Source organism: Panthera uncia (assembly GCF_023721935.1).
Source record: "Panthera uncia isolate 11264 chromosome C1 unlocalized genomic scaffold, Puncia_PCG_1.0 HiC_scaffold_3, whole genome shotgun sequence".
Taxonomy (NCBI): Eukaryota; Metazoa; Chordata; class Mammalia; order Carnivora; family Felidae; genus Panthera; species Panthera uncia.
Window position 1 is genome coordinate 18,065,750 of NW_026057584.1, and position 13,924 is coordinate 18,079,673.

Consider the following 13,924-nt stretch of genomic DNA (forward strand, 5'->3'; position numbering starts at 1 on the left):
ATAAGGTCCAGCTCTGACCTTCTGTGGCCTTGATTCTCTCCCGTTCCCCCAAGAATTGTCCTTGCCTCCAAACTCTCCCTGGCTTTGATGACCCTGAAAATAGAATTCTTCCAATTCCAGTTGGATAAGTATGACCTGAGAGACCAGAGATGGAACCAAGAAAGTGAGGCAGACACAAGACAAGGAGTGTGGTTATAATGAGCTCAAAGCCTGTGCCGGTCTGGTCTGTGAAAGGGCCTGGGTGAGCCAAGGTCAGTGCCCTGGGCAGAGTCATCGGGCTGCTCTGGCCGTGGCGGTGGTGGTTCCAGGCACATCTCTGGGTTGTGAGGAACCCGCTGGCCCTGGGGCTGGGCTCCGACTGGGGCCCAGGTGTCGACCACTAAGGTATCGGGGTCTCTGAGGGGCACCACGTTGGAGGATCACACGGGCATGTGCAGCTCGTTGTATTCATCCTGGCCGTCCTCGTCAAAGTTTGGTTCAGCATCTTCAGAGTCCAGCTGCAGAAGGGAGAGGGTTGGGAGAGGCAGGGAGGCGGCTCCCGCCTCCCAGTCCCTGGCAACGCCTCCGGCCAGCAGCCCACACCCTCCCGGGCCTCGCTGACTGCGGGGACCATGACCCCAGCCTGAAACACTTCCCTCTGGCCAAAACCCTCAGGTCGCCGGCCCAGTGACACCTCCCGATAACAGTAACGGTGACAGCCGCTACCGCCACTCAAGTACTTCCAAGGGGCCAATCCTCGCTCCTGTGTTACCCCTGTACAGCGCGTTCGGGTGGGTGACTTCAAAACCACGTCCCTTCCTCCAGCTGACCAAACCAGAGCTCGGGGTGGGTTTCGGTGCCACTCCACCCCCGCTTGTCCCTGAGCTGTGTGCTTTTGTCCAGGACACGACCTGCACAGCAATCTGCAGTAGTCCTGTGCGGATTTCACACCAAACCGTCATACTTGGTGCTTTACCTGGATTAGCGCTTAACCCTCACGACACTCCTATAAGGAAGACTCCATTATCAGCCCCTTCCTACAGCTGGAAGTAAGATTCCAGGAGGTTAGGTAACTTGCCTCTGGCCACACAACTAGCAGGTGGCACAGCAGAGGCTGGGACCCAGGAGCCCCCGATTCCAGGGCCCATCTGCCCTCACACCGCCCCGCGCGGCATCCCTTACCGCCTGCAGCTCCCTTTCCTGGAAGAGCCGGGGCAGAAGGCAACGCCTCAGAGGCACCGTGAGCAGCAGCAGGAAGGGAAAGGCGAGTGAGGCCGCTGTGGACTTGACGACCCAGAGCAGCGCGATGCAGCCCAGCTGGATGCAGGTGAACAGGTGCATCCGCCACGTCTTCACCTGGGGAACCGGCCTCAAGTCTCACGGCGGCGCAGCCCTCGGCCTGCTCACCCCCCCCCCCCCCCCCCCCCGCCAAGTCTCTGGGGACTCAGCTCCCCAGGCCCCAACTTACCCTCCACCGTCATCCTGTCCATCTCCAGCCCGGGGAATCCCTCGCGGCCCCTCCCCATCACCCCTCCCCCCCACCTCCATGCTTCCTGGCCCTACCTTGGTCACATAGGGTTGCTCAGGATGGTGTTTCGCCGGCATGAGGATAAGCAACAGACGCTGGGACAGCTGGATGCCGGACAGAGACGTGACCCCCATGTACAGGAAAATCCCAAAGAGCACAGCCAACGGGATCCGGCGCAGCACAGCCCCCATGACGATAGACAGGCCTGGAGGAGGTGACACAGACCTACCTGACCCCTCGGACGGCCCCCATGAAGATGGACGGGCCCCGTGGAGAGGGGATCTGGGCCTCGTCGCTACAAACAAGAGAAGATGGAGCAGGACAGAGAACCAGGAAAAGGCTCGGGGTAAAAAGGTTCACAGAGTGTTAAGAGGCAGGTTGGGGTCACAGCGGGTGCTAGACGTGATGCCTTCGGAGACTCAGGAGTCGCCTGGGTCAAGTCCGGGATAGACAATGGATTTAAGGCCACAGAGTCCGAGAAGGCAAGTCTGTGGGGTGGGGGCAGGGGGCCTTGCAAGGTGGGTGCTCTCACCCACGAGGCTGGCGATGAGCACTCCAGTGACCCGCTGCTCCCGCACCTCCTGGATCTGGGGCTTGTCGCCAGGAGCGATGGCAGTGCGCATAACAGTCAGTGCATTCACATGAGTGACTGAGCGGACGGTGGCAGCCGTGAGCCAGGGCAACCCAAACAGCCCACAGAGCCCCCCCAGCGAGCCGATCAGGAGCAGGTCCAGGTGGAAGCCAGAGCCCTTGAGCAGCCTCCGTGCCTTCTGGCTGACGATGAGCCTGCAGGGACGGGACGGGAAGTGAGGGCTGAGGGGCTAGGAGGGCAGGCCAGCCGCGAGGCCGGGCACGCGCAGCAGGGACAGCGTCGTCATGGGGGGAACGACATGCAGGGAAGAGCTCTCCCCAGGGCCTGCCAGTTTCCTCTTTCAAGTTCCCAAAGCGATGTTCTCACGGCTAAGCAAATCAGAGCTAAAATCTCATACTGTGGGTATTTAAAGCACCACAAAAGCCAGATGCCAGATCTCACCACGTTGTGGTTTAAAACCAAAATGAGACACATGCGAGCATCACTGGGCGAGAGAACGTACTGCCAGAGTGTGGTGAGGACTGCCAAGTGCCACCTCGCAAATGGTGATGCAGACAGATGGGTATCGTGTCACAGCACCGCAGGGAAACTGTGCCCAGGCCCACATGCCACCCCCTTGCCACCACTCCCACTGCTTCCCGCTCCTCCCCAACCTCCTCCACCCAGGGTCCTCCAGCCCCCTCACGCAGTGATCTGTGTCTCCATGAAGATCAAGATGAGGACCAGGAGGGCAGGGACAGCCGCCGCCACCATCATCCAGGGCGGGAAGGGACGGGCACTGCCCAGGGGTGGGATGAACCACGTGCGCTTATGGGGGGATGTCACTGAGAGCCCTGTGGGCACCGTCAGCTTCTGCATGGCAGGAAGGAAGACAGGGTTCAGGCACACGGCCTCCCCTTGCTAAGAACCCCACAGGGTGGCACTGCCCCCACCACCAAGTTCTGTGTTCCCTGTCCCAGGACTCCAGGAAACCTGGATGTGAACAGGTTTGGGGGAAATTAGTTTTCCGTCTTCCAAAGTCACTGTCCCTGCAAGGGTCTGGTAAAAGAGAATGACATCTTTTCTCCCTGAGGCCCAGGGACACCTGTCGTTTGGCCCCCAGCCCATTACTTGCTCCAGGAGTCTAGGCACAGGGTCACACAGCCTCACACACACACCACCCCCCCCCCCCGGCTGGCCTCCTCAGCGGCCCCCAGCCCACCTACCCACCCCAGCGCAGCCCCAGCAGGTCACCATGTCACTAGGAAAGCTGAGGCCCACCCTTGATCGTGGCCACTGCAGCAATGGGAACGAGTCGTGGCCTCCCTCTCAGGACTCTGGGGTGAGAATCCCCTGCCGGGGCTGGGGGGCGGGGGAGCTCGCTCACCTGCGTGTAGGTGTCTGTAATAGAGTAATCCACTAGGACCATCACCAGAATGGAAATGGGGATGCCAAAATCCCCAATGATGCGGCGAGCCTGGAGAGAGGAGCCAATGGGGTAAAGGAGCAGAAGGTGAACGTGAGGTCCAGGGGCACTGACATGAGGGCTCATTACTCCCGATTCCCTTGGGTCTGAGCTGGAGCCAGAAATCCCCTGACCCGTCCCTCTAAGTCCCACGGGTGCTGCGCAGCTCAAGAGGACATTCCTCCCCCGATTCAATTTCTCTGACGCTTCCGGTGGGGAAGGGACTGCACAGATTTGGTTTAGGTCCATGGGTTGACCGGGACAAGGGGGAAGCCCCTCTCTGGAGCGGAGACTGGCAGTGACGGCAGGAACTGGGGGTGGGGGGGACCCACGGGGGCCCCCCACTCCCCAGCCACGCACCTTGCCACCCAAGAAGCGGCTGTTCCTGAACTTTCGTAGGAAAAAGGCAATGAGGAAGGTCCCAAGCATGAGAATGAGGGACAGCAGAGCCGTGTTGGGCTGGTTCCTCGGGCCCGGCGGCCCCTCAGTGGGGGGCAGGGCGCTCCCATTCAGGTCTAGCCCAGCCTCCAATGCCCCCTCAGGAGGGTAGAATGGCAGCAGCGGGTGCTCCGTGAATACCTGTGTGGGTTACAAGGTTGTGACACTCAACCTGGGCAGGTGACCCTAATTTCATCACCCTGATTTCGCCCTGGGTCCTCACATACCTGACCAGGCAACAGTGTCACGGGACACCCAGCTACACCATGCACGCGCACACGTGCGTGCACACACACACACACACACAGTCCTCTACAAAAGGAGCCCCATAGCACCGACAGCGCCCCACTCCATCACATACTGGTTGGACCCCACTGGAGTTCTAACCTGTACCCTCTGGCTGTGGCTCCCTGCCCTTCAGCGCTGACCTAGCCCAGGGTGTCCCAACCCCCCACGCCCACACCCAACGGAGCCCTCCTCCCTGCCCCCTCTGCTCCCAGGGCTCCATGCGCCACCCCCGTGCTCTCCTCCCCAGGGTGCTTCCCAGCCCCCACCTACGCCCACCCCCCCAAGACCTCTCTGGACCTCCACCTTGTAGAGCTTGTGGAAGGTCTCATAGATGAAAATAAGCGAGATGAGAAAGGCGAAGATCTCCTGGGTGAAAGGTGAGATATAGCGGACCAGGAAGCTGCCTTCGGCGGCCACCAGGGCAAGGACAAAAACCACCAGCCAGAGGCCAACCCACACCCGGCCGGTGAGGTACTCCAGGTCCTGGGCTCGGCAGAACTGGAGGACAGGAGGGAGGTGTGGTTACCCACAGAGGTCAGAGACCCTGTGGGGGGGGGGGGGGGAGAGGTCACGGGATCCAAACGGGGAGGAGGGGAGACACTGCAGGGACCCATGGCCTGGGCCAAGGGACAGGGCATGAGAAGCTGATCCCTGGGGAGGGGCAGGGTAGTGCCGTCACCTTGAAGAAGGCTTCTTCGAACACCAGCAATGGCCCGGAGAAGCCGACCACAAGAAGCGGCTGGGCCCCCAGCAGGGAGAAGAGGACGCCAAGCACAGCGGTGGACACAATCAGCTCGGACACGCCCATCAGGCCCTCCGTCTTCTCCCCTGGCAAGGGCGAGGGTCAGCAGGAGGGCCCTGGCCTGGCTCCTTGGACCCGGGCCCTCCTCTTCATCTAGCTTACCCTGACCTGGGGACCCAACTAGGACAGAGCAGCCCCCCAGAGCCCAGCCCCATCCCTCCCAGGCCCCTCACCACCAGCACCCCTGGGGCGGCCACAGCCTCCCTCGCCCCTTGCACCCCTCCCACCCCCTGCAAGAGTGATCCCTGGGGTCCCCCGACCACAGACCTTGAGGGTGACGCTGGGCGCCTCGCCCTGCCTCCCCTCCCTCTCACCTAGCAGGCCCCCGAAGGTGATGGCAGGGCTGAGGGCAGCGAAGTAGATGAACAGCACGGCCGCCACGCACTGGGAGTGCAAGGCGTCTCGCAGGTCACTGGGGTAGTGCGGGTACCGACGCTTCACATCCCGCACGAGCCCCCCAAACACTGAGCCAGTCCGCAGCAGGGGGTCATCTTCGGGGGTCGCCTCAGAGCCCCCCAACTCCACAGCCAGCTCTGGGAGAACAAGGGGCTGTTGGAGCACAGACCACCCCTCCCGCGGCGGGGCCCTGGGCTCAGTCCTCCCCGACAGGGGCTGGGAGCGGGCATGCAGGAGCTAGGGAGTCAGGGCAGGCTGGGTCACGACCTTAGGAGCTCCAGGGCGGGTAGGGGATGGGCCCCAAAGGGGCTGACCTTTCCCAGGGGCCACATAGCTTCCCTGGGTAGTCATCTCCACTTTGGTCTGTTCACGCTCCCTCCGCTTCCTCAGCAGCTCGCGCTGGAAGGCGGCCACGGAGCGCAGCAGGTCACGGCCCTCTACCTCCGATGGGGGGATCACGATGCTGCCATCCAGGAACTCGCTGATGGCACTCAGGAGGTCCTGCCGGTCATCTGCCTGGTAGGCAGCCTCATGAAACAGCTGGGGGCAGGAGAGGCAAGGGCTGAGCCTCCCAGAGCGCCCCTGGGAGGGCTTCGGAGAGGAGGCGTTGGGCCCTCACAGAGCCAGAGGCAGGGTGGATGTCTGGCCACGTATACACGTCCAATCCGATTGTCAAAATACGGAGTCATGTCCCTGCTGGCCAGGAATCGGCCGGCCACAACCCTGAACCTCCGAATGCTTTCTGTTCCCCTAGGAGCTTCGAGATTTTTCCACAACACCACAACTAAAGGGGCAACGCTTGGCATAGCAGGGGCCCCCGAAACCATTCTGACTAGAGTACCCACACCCTACAGGTTGGTCAGTACGGATTTCCAACATCACCCCTGGCCAGAGGACCTTCCTATCCAAGCCGAGGAGAAGCCACAGCAAAGACCGACGTACCCAGCCCTCCCCTTCAAGTCTCATGACTCATCCAGAACTCTTTCTCCCTCTTCAACCACCTCCCCTTCCAACGGCCCCAGCCTAGGGCTCCCTCTTCTCCCCTTGGCCAACAGCTCCTTCACAACCACTCCAGAGCACTGCCTCCACCCAGAAGGGCCCCCAGCATCCCTGCATCCACAGGCGCCAAGGTAGGCTGGTGGTGAGGGGCAGGGAGAGGCTGGGAAAAAGTAGGGCTCAGGGGAACAGGCCTAGAGCACCCAGCCCGGGGCCTGCAGGACCCACCTTGTCAGACATGAGGGTGGCAATGGAGCGCCCAAGCTCGTGGTAGTCAGTGCTGGTGTGGCTGGGACCCAGCATCACAAAGAGAAAGCGAACGGGCACCGGGACCTCGAGCACAGACTCCAAGAGCACAGCCTCATTCAGTCGCACAAAAGCTGCCGCCGGCTGCTCCAAGAAAGGCACACAGCCTGTGGGGGAGAGTAAGGCACAGGGCACTGGGCAAAGAGGATCAGTCCAGGCTGGCCCTAAAGAAAACATCTGGGGCTGTCATGTACAGTTGAGCAGGTTGCGTGCTGCACGAAGAAACCCCAATCTAAAGAAACCCTATTCATTCATACGTTTACATATTTATTATGATTCATCAATAGATGAAACGTTCACAGTCTTCAAGAAAGAGTGCTTCTTTTTAACTCCCACAAAAGTGCCGTACAGACTAGCAGCAGTCCCAAACAGCAGAAAACTGGACGGGAGGCAGGCAGAGGACTGAGAAAGAAAGAGCTGGGGGCAAGACAGGCTGTCAGGAAAAGCAGGTACAAGTTGGGGGGCTGGCCAGGGATGGAAGAGGTGGCCTGCAGGCCAGAGCATAAGACCAGCAGACCACAGTGGAAGGAAACCCACACACCCAGTAACCCCAGCCCCCCGCCCTCCTTACCCACGAGCACAACAGTAGCCTCGGCATCTTCAGGGATCTTCTCCAGTAGCTTCAGGCTTTTTCCCCGGTGACTGTCTCCCCCAGGCATGTGGAGGGGCTTCTAAGGACGCAGAACTGGAATAGGGCTGGGACCCTGACCGGAGGCCGTGGCAGGCCCTCCCCTCCCTTGCTTCAGCCCCCCTGGACTCTGCCCTCCAACCCCTGGACCTGGGCCCTGTTTTGTCCCTCCCCGGGGTGACGCACCCCACATCGGGAGCAGACCACTCGGGCTGTGGACCCCTCCTCCGAGCAGCTCACGACCGCCTCAGCCTTATCTCGTTTAAACAGCTCCCATGGGTCTGCCGCATCATCTCATCTAAACCTCCTATTTCTGTAGGGCAGAGGCCCTCATGCGTATCTGGATCCCCCACATGCCTTGTGAGGCACCAGGCATCCAAACTTCCTGACCCGCTCAACGAAGCCATCAGCGGCCTCCAGTGTGAAATCAGAAGCCCTCTCAGTCCCCCAGCCCAGGTCAGAGCAAGGCGACTGACCTCCTTGGCATCTGGGTCATGAGGCCAGAGAGGGGCTGGTTCCCCCACGTCCTCGGCCATGGTAGGCACTGCACCGTCAGGGCCATGGCTGGGGGTTGGGTGATGATTCCCCATGACCGAGTTCACGCTGGAGCTGGACGGGTTTCGGGGAAAGAAGCCAGTGTCCTTGTCATCATTGGGATGGCTGTGAAGAGGGCAGAGGGAGCAAGGCAGGTTAAGAGGAGATGCCCTTAGTGGGCTGAGGTCATGAAGAAATGAGAAATAAAGGGTCGGGGAGGGGGGGGTGCGCCTGGGTGGCTCAGTCGGTTGAGCATCCGACTTTGGCTCAGGTCATGATCTCACAGTTCGTGAGTTTGAGCCCTGCGTTGGGCTCTGTGCTGACAGTTCAGAGCCTGATTCGGATTCTGTGTGTCCCTCTCTGCCCCTCCCCTGCTCATCCTCTTTCTCTCTCTTTCTCTCTCAAAAATAAATAAAAACATTTAAAAAACATGAAAGAAAAAAGCAAAACAAAGGAAAAAAAAGAAAAAAGAAAAAAGAGAAAAGAGAAAAGGAAAGGAAAAAAAGAAAAGACAAAAGAAAAAAAAGAAAAGGGTCTGCATCCCTTGTACCTCAGCGTAAGAAAGAACATTCTAACGGCTGGTGCTGTCCAAAGATGAACGAGGAATAAACTCCCTGTCGCCTGGGTTATGCAAGCAGAGGCTAGAAAGCCACACAGGTGAGTCTGTGTTCCTGGAAGAGCAGCTGACCTAGAAGGCCCGTCCCAGGCGCCCCACCCTGGCACCTGTGTTTCAGCAGGAGGGTGCGAAGGACACTGGCCCTGTCCTCCGGACGGATCTGGTCAGACACGATCATGGTCTCCACCACGAGATGTGCGATACCCGGCAGAGTGGTCTGCTCCAGGTCCAGGAGGGCAGCTCCTGGGGGCAAGTCGAGGAAGGGGGCAGGGCCCCGTCAGATAGGAACAACCACCCCGGTCGCCTCGCTCCCCCGGGGCAGGCAGACACGCGGCGCGAGCCAAGCGCCCGGGGCTCACCGTTCCACGTGGCCTCGCCGAGCCAGAGAGGGGGGTGTGCAAAGGGAACGCAAGAGCAAGGGACGGCCCCTCCAAACCCGGGAAGGGGAGCCATGGGCGAGCTTCCCACACGTGGACTGCGGCCTACTATGGCCCAGGTCCTGCGCCGGGCACCAGAGGCACAGCCCAGGCCCTCAGAGCTTACGGCTACGCAAGCAGTCAGACCCCACATCTCCAGAGTGGCAGCCGGACCTCGCCTGGGCCCAGGACTCCAGGGAGCAGTCCCCAAGAGCTGGACGGCCTGCTGCGGGCCAACCTCCAGGGTCTCTGAAGAGGGCACTGCACCCCAGGGCCAGGCCCGCGGGGCGCCTACCGTGGGCGATGGTCCTCCGGAGCTCCAGAAGGCTGCGGAAGGAGAGCGAGGCCACATGGGGCTTGCCCCAGCGCTCTGTCTCTTCCTCCACATCCTCCTCAAACTTGATCCAGCGCGCCGTCTCCCGCCAGTGGGGCTCCTGGCTGCGGTCCAGCGTCAGCTCATTGAGCTCCACAAACACCTGAGGCGGACGCCAAGGTGAGGGTCTGGGGGCCGCCAGGTGGGACCGGCGGTCTCGGAGACACGGCGCCCAGGCGAGGCAGGGAGGAGGGAAGAGGAGGCTCTGGGGAGGAGGGGAGAGGAAGCCGCAGGCCTGGTACCTCATGAGGCCTCCGATCCAACGTCTTCTTCTTCTTCTTCCTGCGCAGGATGGGGGCCAAGCCACCGGGGCTGCCCCTCCCACCCTGCGTGCGCGACGGCTTCTTCACTAGGTGACGCCGCATGCCAGGGTTGTCCTCCAGCCGGTGACCTGCAGACGAGGCAGGCTTCGTGGTCCCAGGGGTCCAGCTCAGGGCCTCACGGCCACAGTTAACCCCTCCGGCCCCCTGCTCTGCCCAGCCAGTCTACCTGGCGGGTGCCACGGTCGCCCAGGGGCCATGTCCACACCTCCACACCACAGACAAGGACAGTGAAGCCCGGACAGGGAGATGGACTAGCCCAAAGTAACACAGGGGACAACCGGCCAAAGCACAGTAAAAAGGCAGACCCCAGCTCAGTCCACGGCCCCAGCTCCCTTCCCTTGCCCATGGCCGCTGCCTCTCATGCTGGAGCTCTATGACCTGTATCAACTCACCAGGCCCCCAACACTTTCCCTGTGCCCTCTCTCAGCACCCAGGTCTCCCCCATTGATACACACATCTGGCAGACTCAAGGAGGGCTCTGTCCCTTCCTCCCCGCCTGCCCCTTCCAGGCCAGCAGCTGCGGAAAGGCCAGCTGCCCAGTTACTCACAAGCTGGTCCCCCTGTCATGGGGCTCAGCTGGCCCTGGGTGGGTTCCCATGGGTCACAGTCATCAAGGTCCAGCACCAACATCTCTAAGTCCTCTGAGGTCAGCGAGTCTCGAGTGCTGGGGGCTGGGGCCATTCCAGGGCCCCAGCTCTCAGAGTCCTCAGGCCTAGGGCTTGGTGCCCTGATGGGCTCTGTGACCTCCTCCAGCAGGCTCATCATTCCCCCGGGGGGAGAGCCCTCGGCCCCTGCTCCCTCCCAGAGCCCTGGCTTTCCTAAAAGGTGGGAGCCTGGGCCAGTGGTCTTCACCCAACCAGAGCCTCCTGACTCCTGGCAGCCCCGGGCCTGCTCCCTGCTGCTTCCAGCCCCCTCCCTGAGTCTGTAAACACGCCCTCCCCCTGACCCCCACCCCCACACCACTGCTGCCATCGGATTGTTCCTGTCCCTGTCCTCAGGCCCTGGCAACTTTCCATGACGTACTGAGCTCAAAGCCCTCCCTCCCACCCGCGCCCACACACTGTGGTTCCAAGGGGGAGGGAGGTGGGGTCAGTGATGCCCCTGGCCCGGGCGCAGAGCCCCGTGGGTGATGACAGGTGGCACAGAAACCAGGGCACTGATAAGACGGAAGGAATGTGCCGAGATCACGGCCAGGCCCTGCCAACGGTGGTGTGACAAGTATGGGGCCCCTGATGTAGGGAGAAGCAGGACCCAGAAGAGTGGCTCACGCTCAGGGGGCCAGTGTGAAGGGGCCAAAAAGAAGATGAGAAGATGAGCCTTAGGGGAAGAGGAGATATAAAATCTCCAAATGCCATGGGGAAGAGAGGTTGCCTTATTCAGGGGGTGACTCAGAGGACAGAATCAGGACAGAAGGACAGAGGTGTCACGAAGGGAAATCTCAGCTCTGGCAACCAGAGAAGTGGCTTGGTGAGGTAGTGAGCTCCCCGCCCCTGGCCACATTCCAGCAGACAGGGATACTGCAGAGGGGACCCAGCGCTAGTCTGGGGAGAGCACAGAGCTTCCCCAAGGTTCCTCACAGGCGGGGCGCCCATGGGGGTGGGCCACGGGGGCTGCCACAGGGTGTCACTCACTCTTCATGTCGTCCAGGTCCGCGGAGCCCAGCATCTGGGCCTCCGCCTCGTCAGTGGGCACCTGCTGCTCCGGGCCACCTGGGCTACCCAGGGCACTGCCTGGGCACAGCCTTTCCCGAAGGTCATAGCTGGCCGACGGGCTCCAGGGCCGGCTCTTCTCCCCAGCGACTCGGGAGGCCCGGGCCCGGGGGCTCGGGGAGCTGAGGAGGCACCATGGCAGCCTTGGACTTGACAGGGAACCATGGTGGAGATGGGCCAGGTTAGGGGGTTCCTTTGCCCTCCTCCAGTTTGGGGTGGGGCCTGGAATAGCCCCCTGGGCACTAGACACAGACTCCTTCTGGGCAGAGAAGGAAGCTCACGTCCAGCTCCCTGCCCCCACCACACCAGTCCCCCCCTTCCTCTCTGTCCTTCCCCCTCTAGCCCTGTCCTCTCTGGTGACACCTTCTCTCTCCTCTTTGTCAGTCATGTGGATAGAGAGGGAGGCGTGCCCCTCCTCGCTTCCTCCGCCCCCTCTCCCCTCCTCCCCTCTTCCCCGGGGTCAGAGCTGGGGACAATCCCCAGGGTCAGGAAGGAGCCTGGGACCTGCTCTGGGCTGGGTGCCAGTACCTGACTGACTGCTGGGGGCTCTTGTCAGAGCAAGGGCCCACCGAGGGCAGGGGCTTGGTGAAGGCAGCCTTCCCGGAGAGGCCAGGACTGTCATCCTCGTCACTTCCAATGGAGAACTGTGGACAAAGCAGAGTGCCTGGGTCCCTGCCCAGACTCAGCCCCCAACCCCCGACTCTGCTTCCCCCAGGCAGCCCCAGCCCCCTCTGCTTCGTCTTCCTTCCTCTCCTCTCTGCACCCCTCCCTGAGGAGTCGGTGCTCCTTCGGGGGCAGACCCATACCTTTGCTTTCTGTGGGGACCCTGAGGGCGGGGGCTCCACAGGTTCTGCCTCAGATTCCCCTTCCTCTTCCTCCTCCTCCTCCTCCTCCTCCTCTTCCTCCACTCCGGCTGCCCCCTCCTCCTGGATGGGAGGGGTCCCCTCAGAGGGGGGAGCAGAGGTCTTCTCCTTCTTCCTCTTCCTCCTGGTCTGCCGGGCAGAGGTGGGGGGCAGTCGCCGCAGCTTGTGGGGTGGAGGCAGGCGCGCCGAGAGCGGGTGGTGGGTGTGGTGGGATGTGTGCCGGTGAACTGGGGGTGCAGGAGAGCCGGTTGGGGTTCCCACAGCAGAAGGGGGCCCCTCACCACCCTAGGGGCACACACCTTATTCTAGCTCAGGGCCTCAAACAAGGGCACCCTAGTCCTTCCTCGAGAGCCAGGCTCCCCCCGACACCTGTATCCACGTCCTGCCATTGGTAAGGCCTGGCAGAGCGGGGGAATGGGCCTAAGGGAGAAGGTCGTGAAAGGGGGGCTCGGGGAAATAGGACACGATACAGCAAGGGGGGAAGGCAGAGTCAGAGCTGAGGGAGGAGGCAGAGAGAAGAGAGCAGGGCCAGAGGTATGGCAGAGACTTGGGGAAGACGAAGGTCACGGAGGGAAGCCTCAGGCCCATCTCCCTGTGTCTCCCCTGCGTCTGGGGCCCGGTCCCCTGGAAGGTGGACAGGCGATGGGTGAGGCAGGATGACTTAACATGGCATGGTGGCCCAGCACAGCGTCCAGCACAGCGTCCAGCACAAGATGGCACTGGGTGACCAAGCCAGTGGTGAGCACGGTGATGGTGGCAATGAAGGTGATGGTGGTGAGGGCGGCCACACTAGGGGTCCCCAGGCTACCCACACTCAAAGTCCCGCTCGCTGTAGCTGCGGCTGGGCTTCTCAGGGTCCCAGGCCGGGGGCTTGCTGATGAGGTCCCCAAACCTGCTCACAGCCAAGGTCTTGCCCAAGTCATCGTCCTCCTCCTCCAGGTCTGGACTCAGAGGGGGCTCCTCCAAGGGCACCCGGACCTGCAGGCTCAGACAGCCTCTCCTAAGGACCCTTGACCCAAGAACGCCTCACATCCCCCCCCCCACCAACTCCCAGCCCTGGCTGTGGGCGGGGGAGACCAGCGGGCTCCACCTTCAACAACCCCCTCTCCCTGTGCCCCAGGCTTGGGTCAGCATCCCAGGCTCCCCGGGCTTGGGAGGGGAGGAGGCAACAGAACTGAAAAATACCAAAGCGCCCCCCCCCCGCCCCATACCCTCCAACCCAGCTCCATCCCTGGATCTGGGGGTCCCAAGGTCGGCCAGAGGACTCCCCTCTCCTCTTTGGGGGTCCCTCCCGTCTTCTTCCACCCCCGCGCGCGTCAGTCACCTGGGGTAGGGGGGAGGCGCCCCCGGGCGGCGGGATCACTCCGTTGGCCATGGCCGGGAAGGCGACTTGGGAGCCTTGCTCACTGAGGGACCCGTGACCCGGTTGAGAAGAAGGGGGCGCTGCAGGGGCCTAGTGAGGAGCCCTGGGGGAGGAGGGCGGGGTCAGGAGCCTCGCGCGGCCGCCCTCTCCCCCTCGCCGAGCCCGATACCCCGCCCGCCCGCGCGCCCATCCGAGGCCCCGCCACGCCCGGGACACTCCGGGGCCCCGGCCCTGGTCCTGGCCCGCCGCGCCCCGCCCTGCGGTACCTCGGGGCTCCGGAGCGTGCGGGGCCAACGCCGGCCACCGCGCCCCATCTCCCGCGCGCGCTCC

General features: G+C 62.3%; 1 protein-coding gene across 4 annotated transcripts; it reads right to left on the reverse strand.

Moving 5' to 3' along the window:
• Positions 1-371: 371 nt before the first annotated feature.
• SLC4A3 (solute carrier family 4 member 3) lies at positions 372-13,924 on the reverse strand. Of its 4 annotated transcripts, XR_007454273.1 has the most exons (24): positions 13,861-13,924; positions 13,556-13,697; positions 13,044-13,209; positions 12,175-12,458; positions 11,897-12,012; positions 11,291-11,517; positions 9,579-9,727; positions 9,259-9,439; positions 8,655-8,790; positions 7,874-8,057; positions 7,341-7,440; positions 6,692-6,876; positions 5,782-6,007; positions 5,386-5,604; positions 4,949-5,097; positions 4,573-4,767; positions 3,904-4,122; positions 3,466-3,555; positions 2,785-2,951; positions 2,040-2,293; positions 1,543-1,712; positions 1,162-1,335; positions 956-1,022; positions 372-497 (listed from the first exon to the last, which is right to left on the reverse strand). XR_007454273.1 is itself a non-coding variant. In XM_049614799.1 (23 exons), the coding sequence occupies exons 2-23, from the start codon at positions 13,604-13,606 to the stop codon at positions 420-422; spliced, it is 3,693 nt and encodes a 1,230-aa protein (XP_049470756.1). In that variant the 5' UTR covers positions 13,607-13,697; positions 13,861-13,924; the 3' UTR covers positions 372-419. The 4 variants fall into 4 exon arrangements, 3 of the variants coding, with proteins under 3 accessions (XP_049470756.1, XP_049470755.1, XP_049470757.1); XM_049614799.1 differs by lacking the exon at positions 956-1,022 and having other exon boundaries at positions 11,291-11,490; XM_049614798.1 differs by lacking the exon at positions 956-1,022.

What these genes read in the sequence shown, in the direction of transcription:
- SLC4A3 (XM_049614798.1), bottom strand. Translation starts at nt 13,606, where the DNA reads ATGGCCAACGGAGTGATCCCGCCGCCCGGGGGCGCCTCCCCCCTACCC. An exon ending in GGCTACTGTTGTGCTCGTGG is followed by an intron (nt 6,877 to 7,340) that starts GTAAGGAGGGCG and finishes TCTCCCCCACAG; the next exon opens with GCTGTGTGCCTTTCTTGGAG. An exon ending in AGCAACCCTATGTGACCAAG is followed by an intron (nt 1,336 to 1,542) that starts GTAGGGCCAGGA and finishes CCGGTTCCCCAG; the next exon opens with GTGAAGACGTGGCGGATGCA.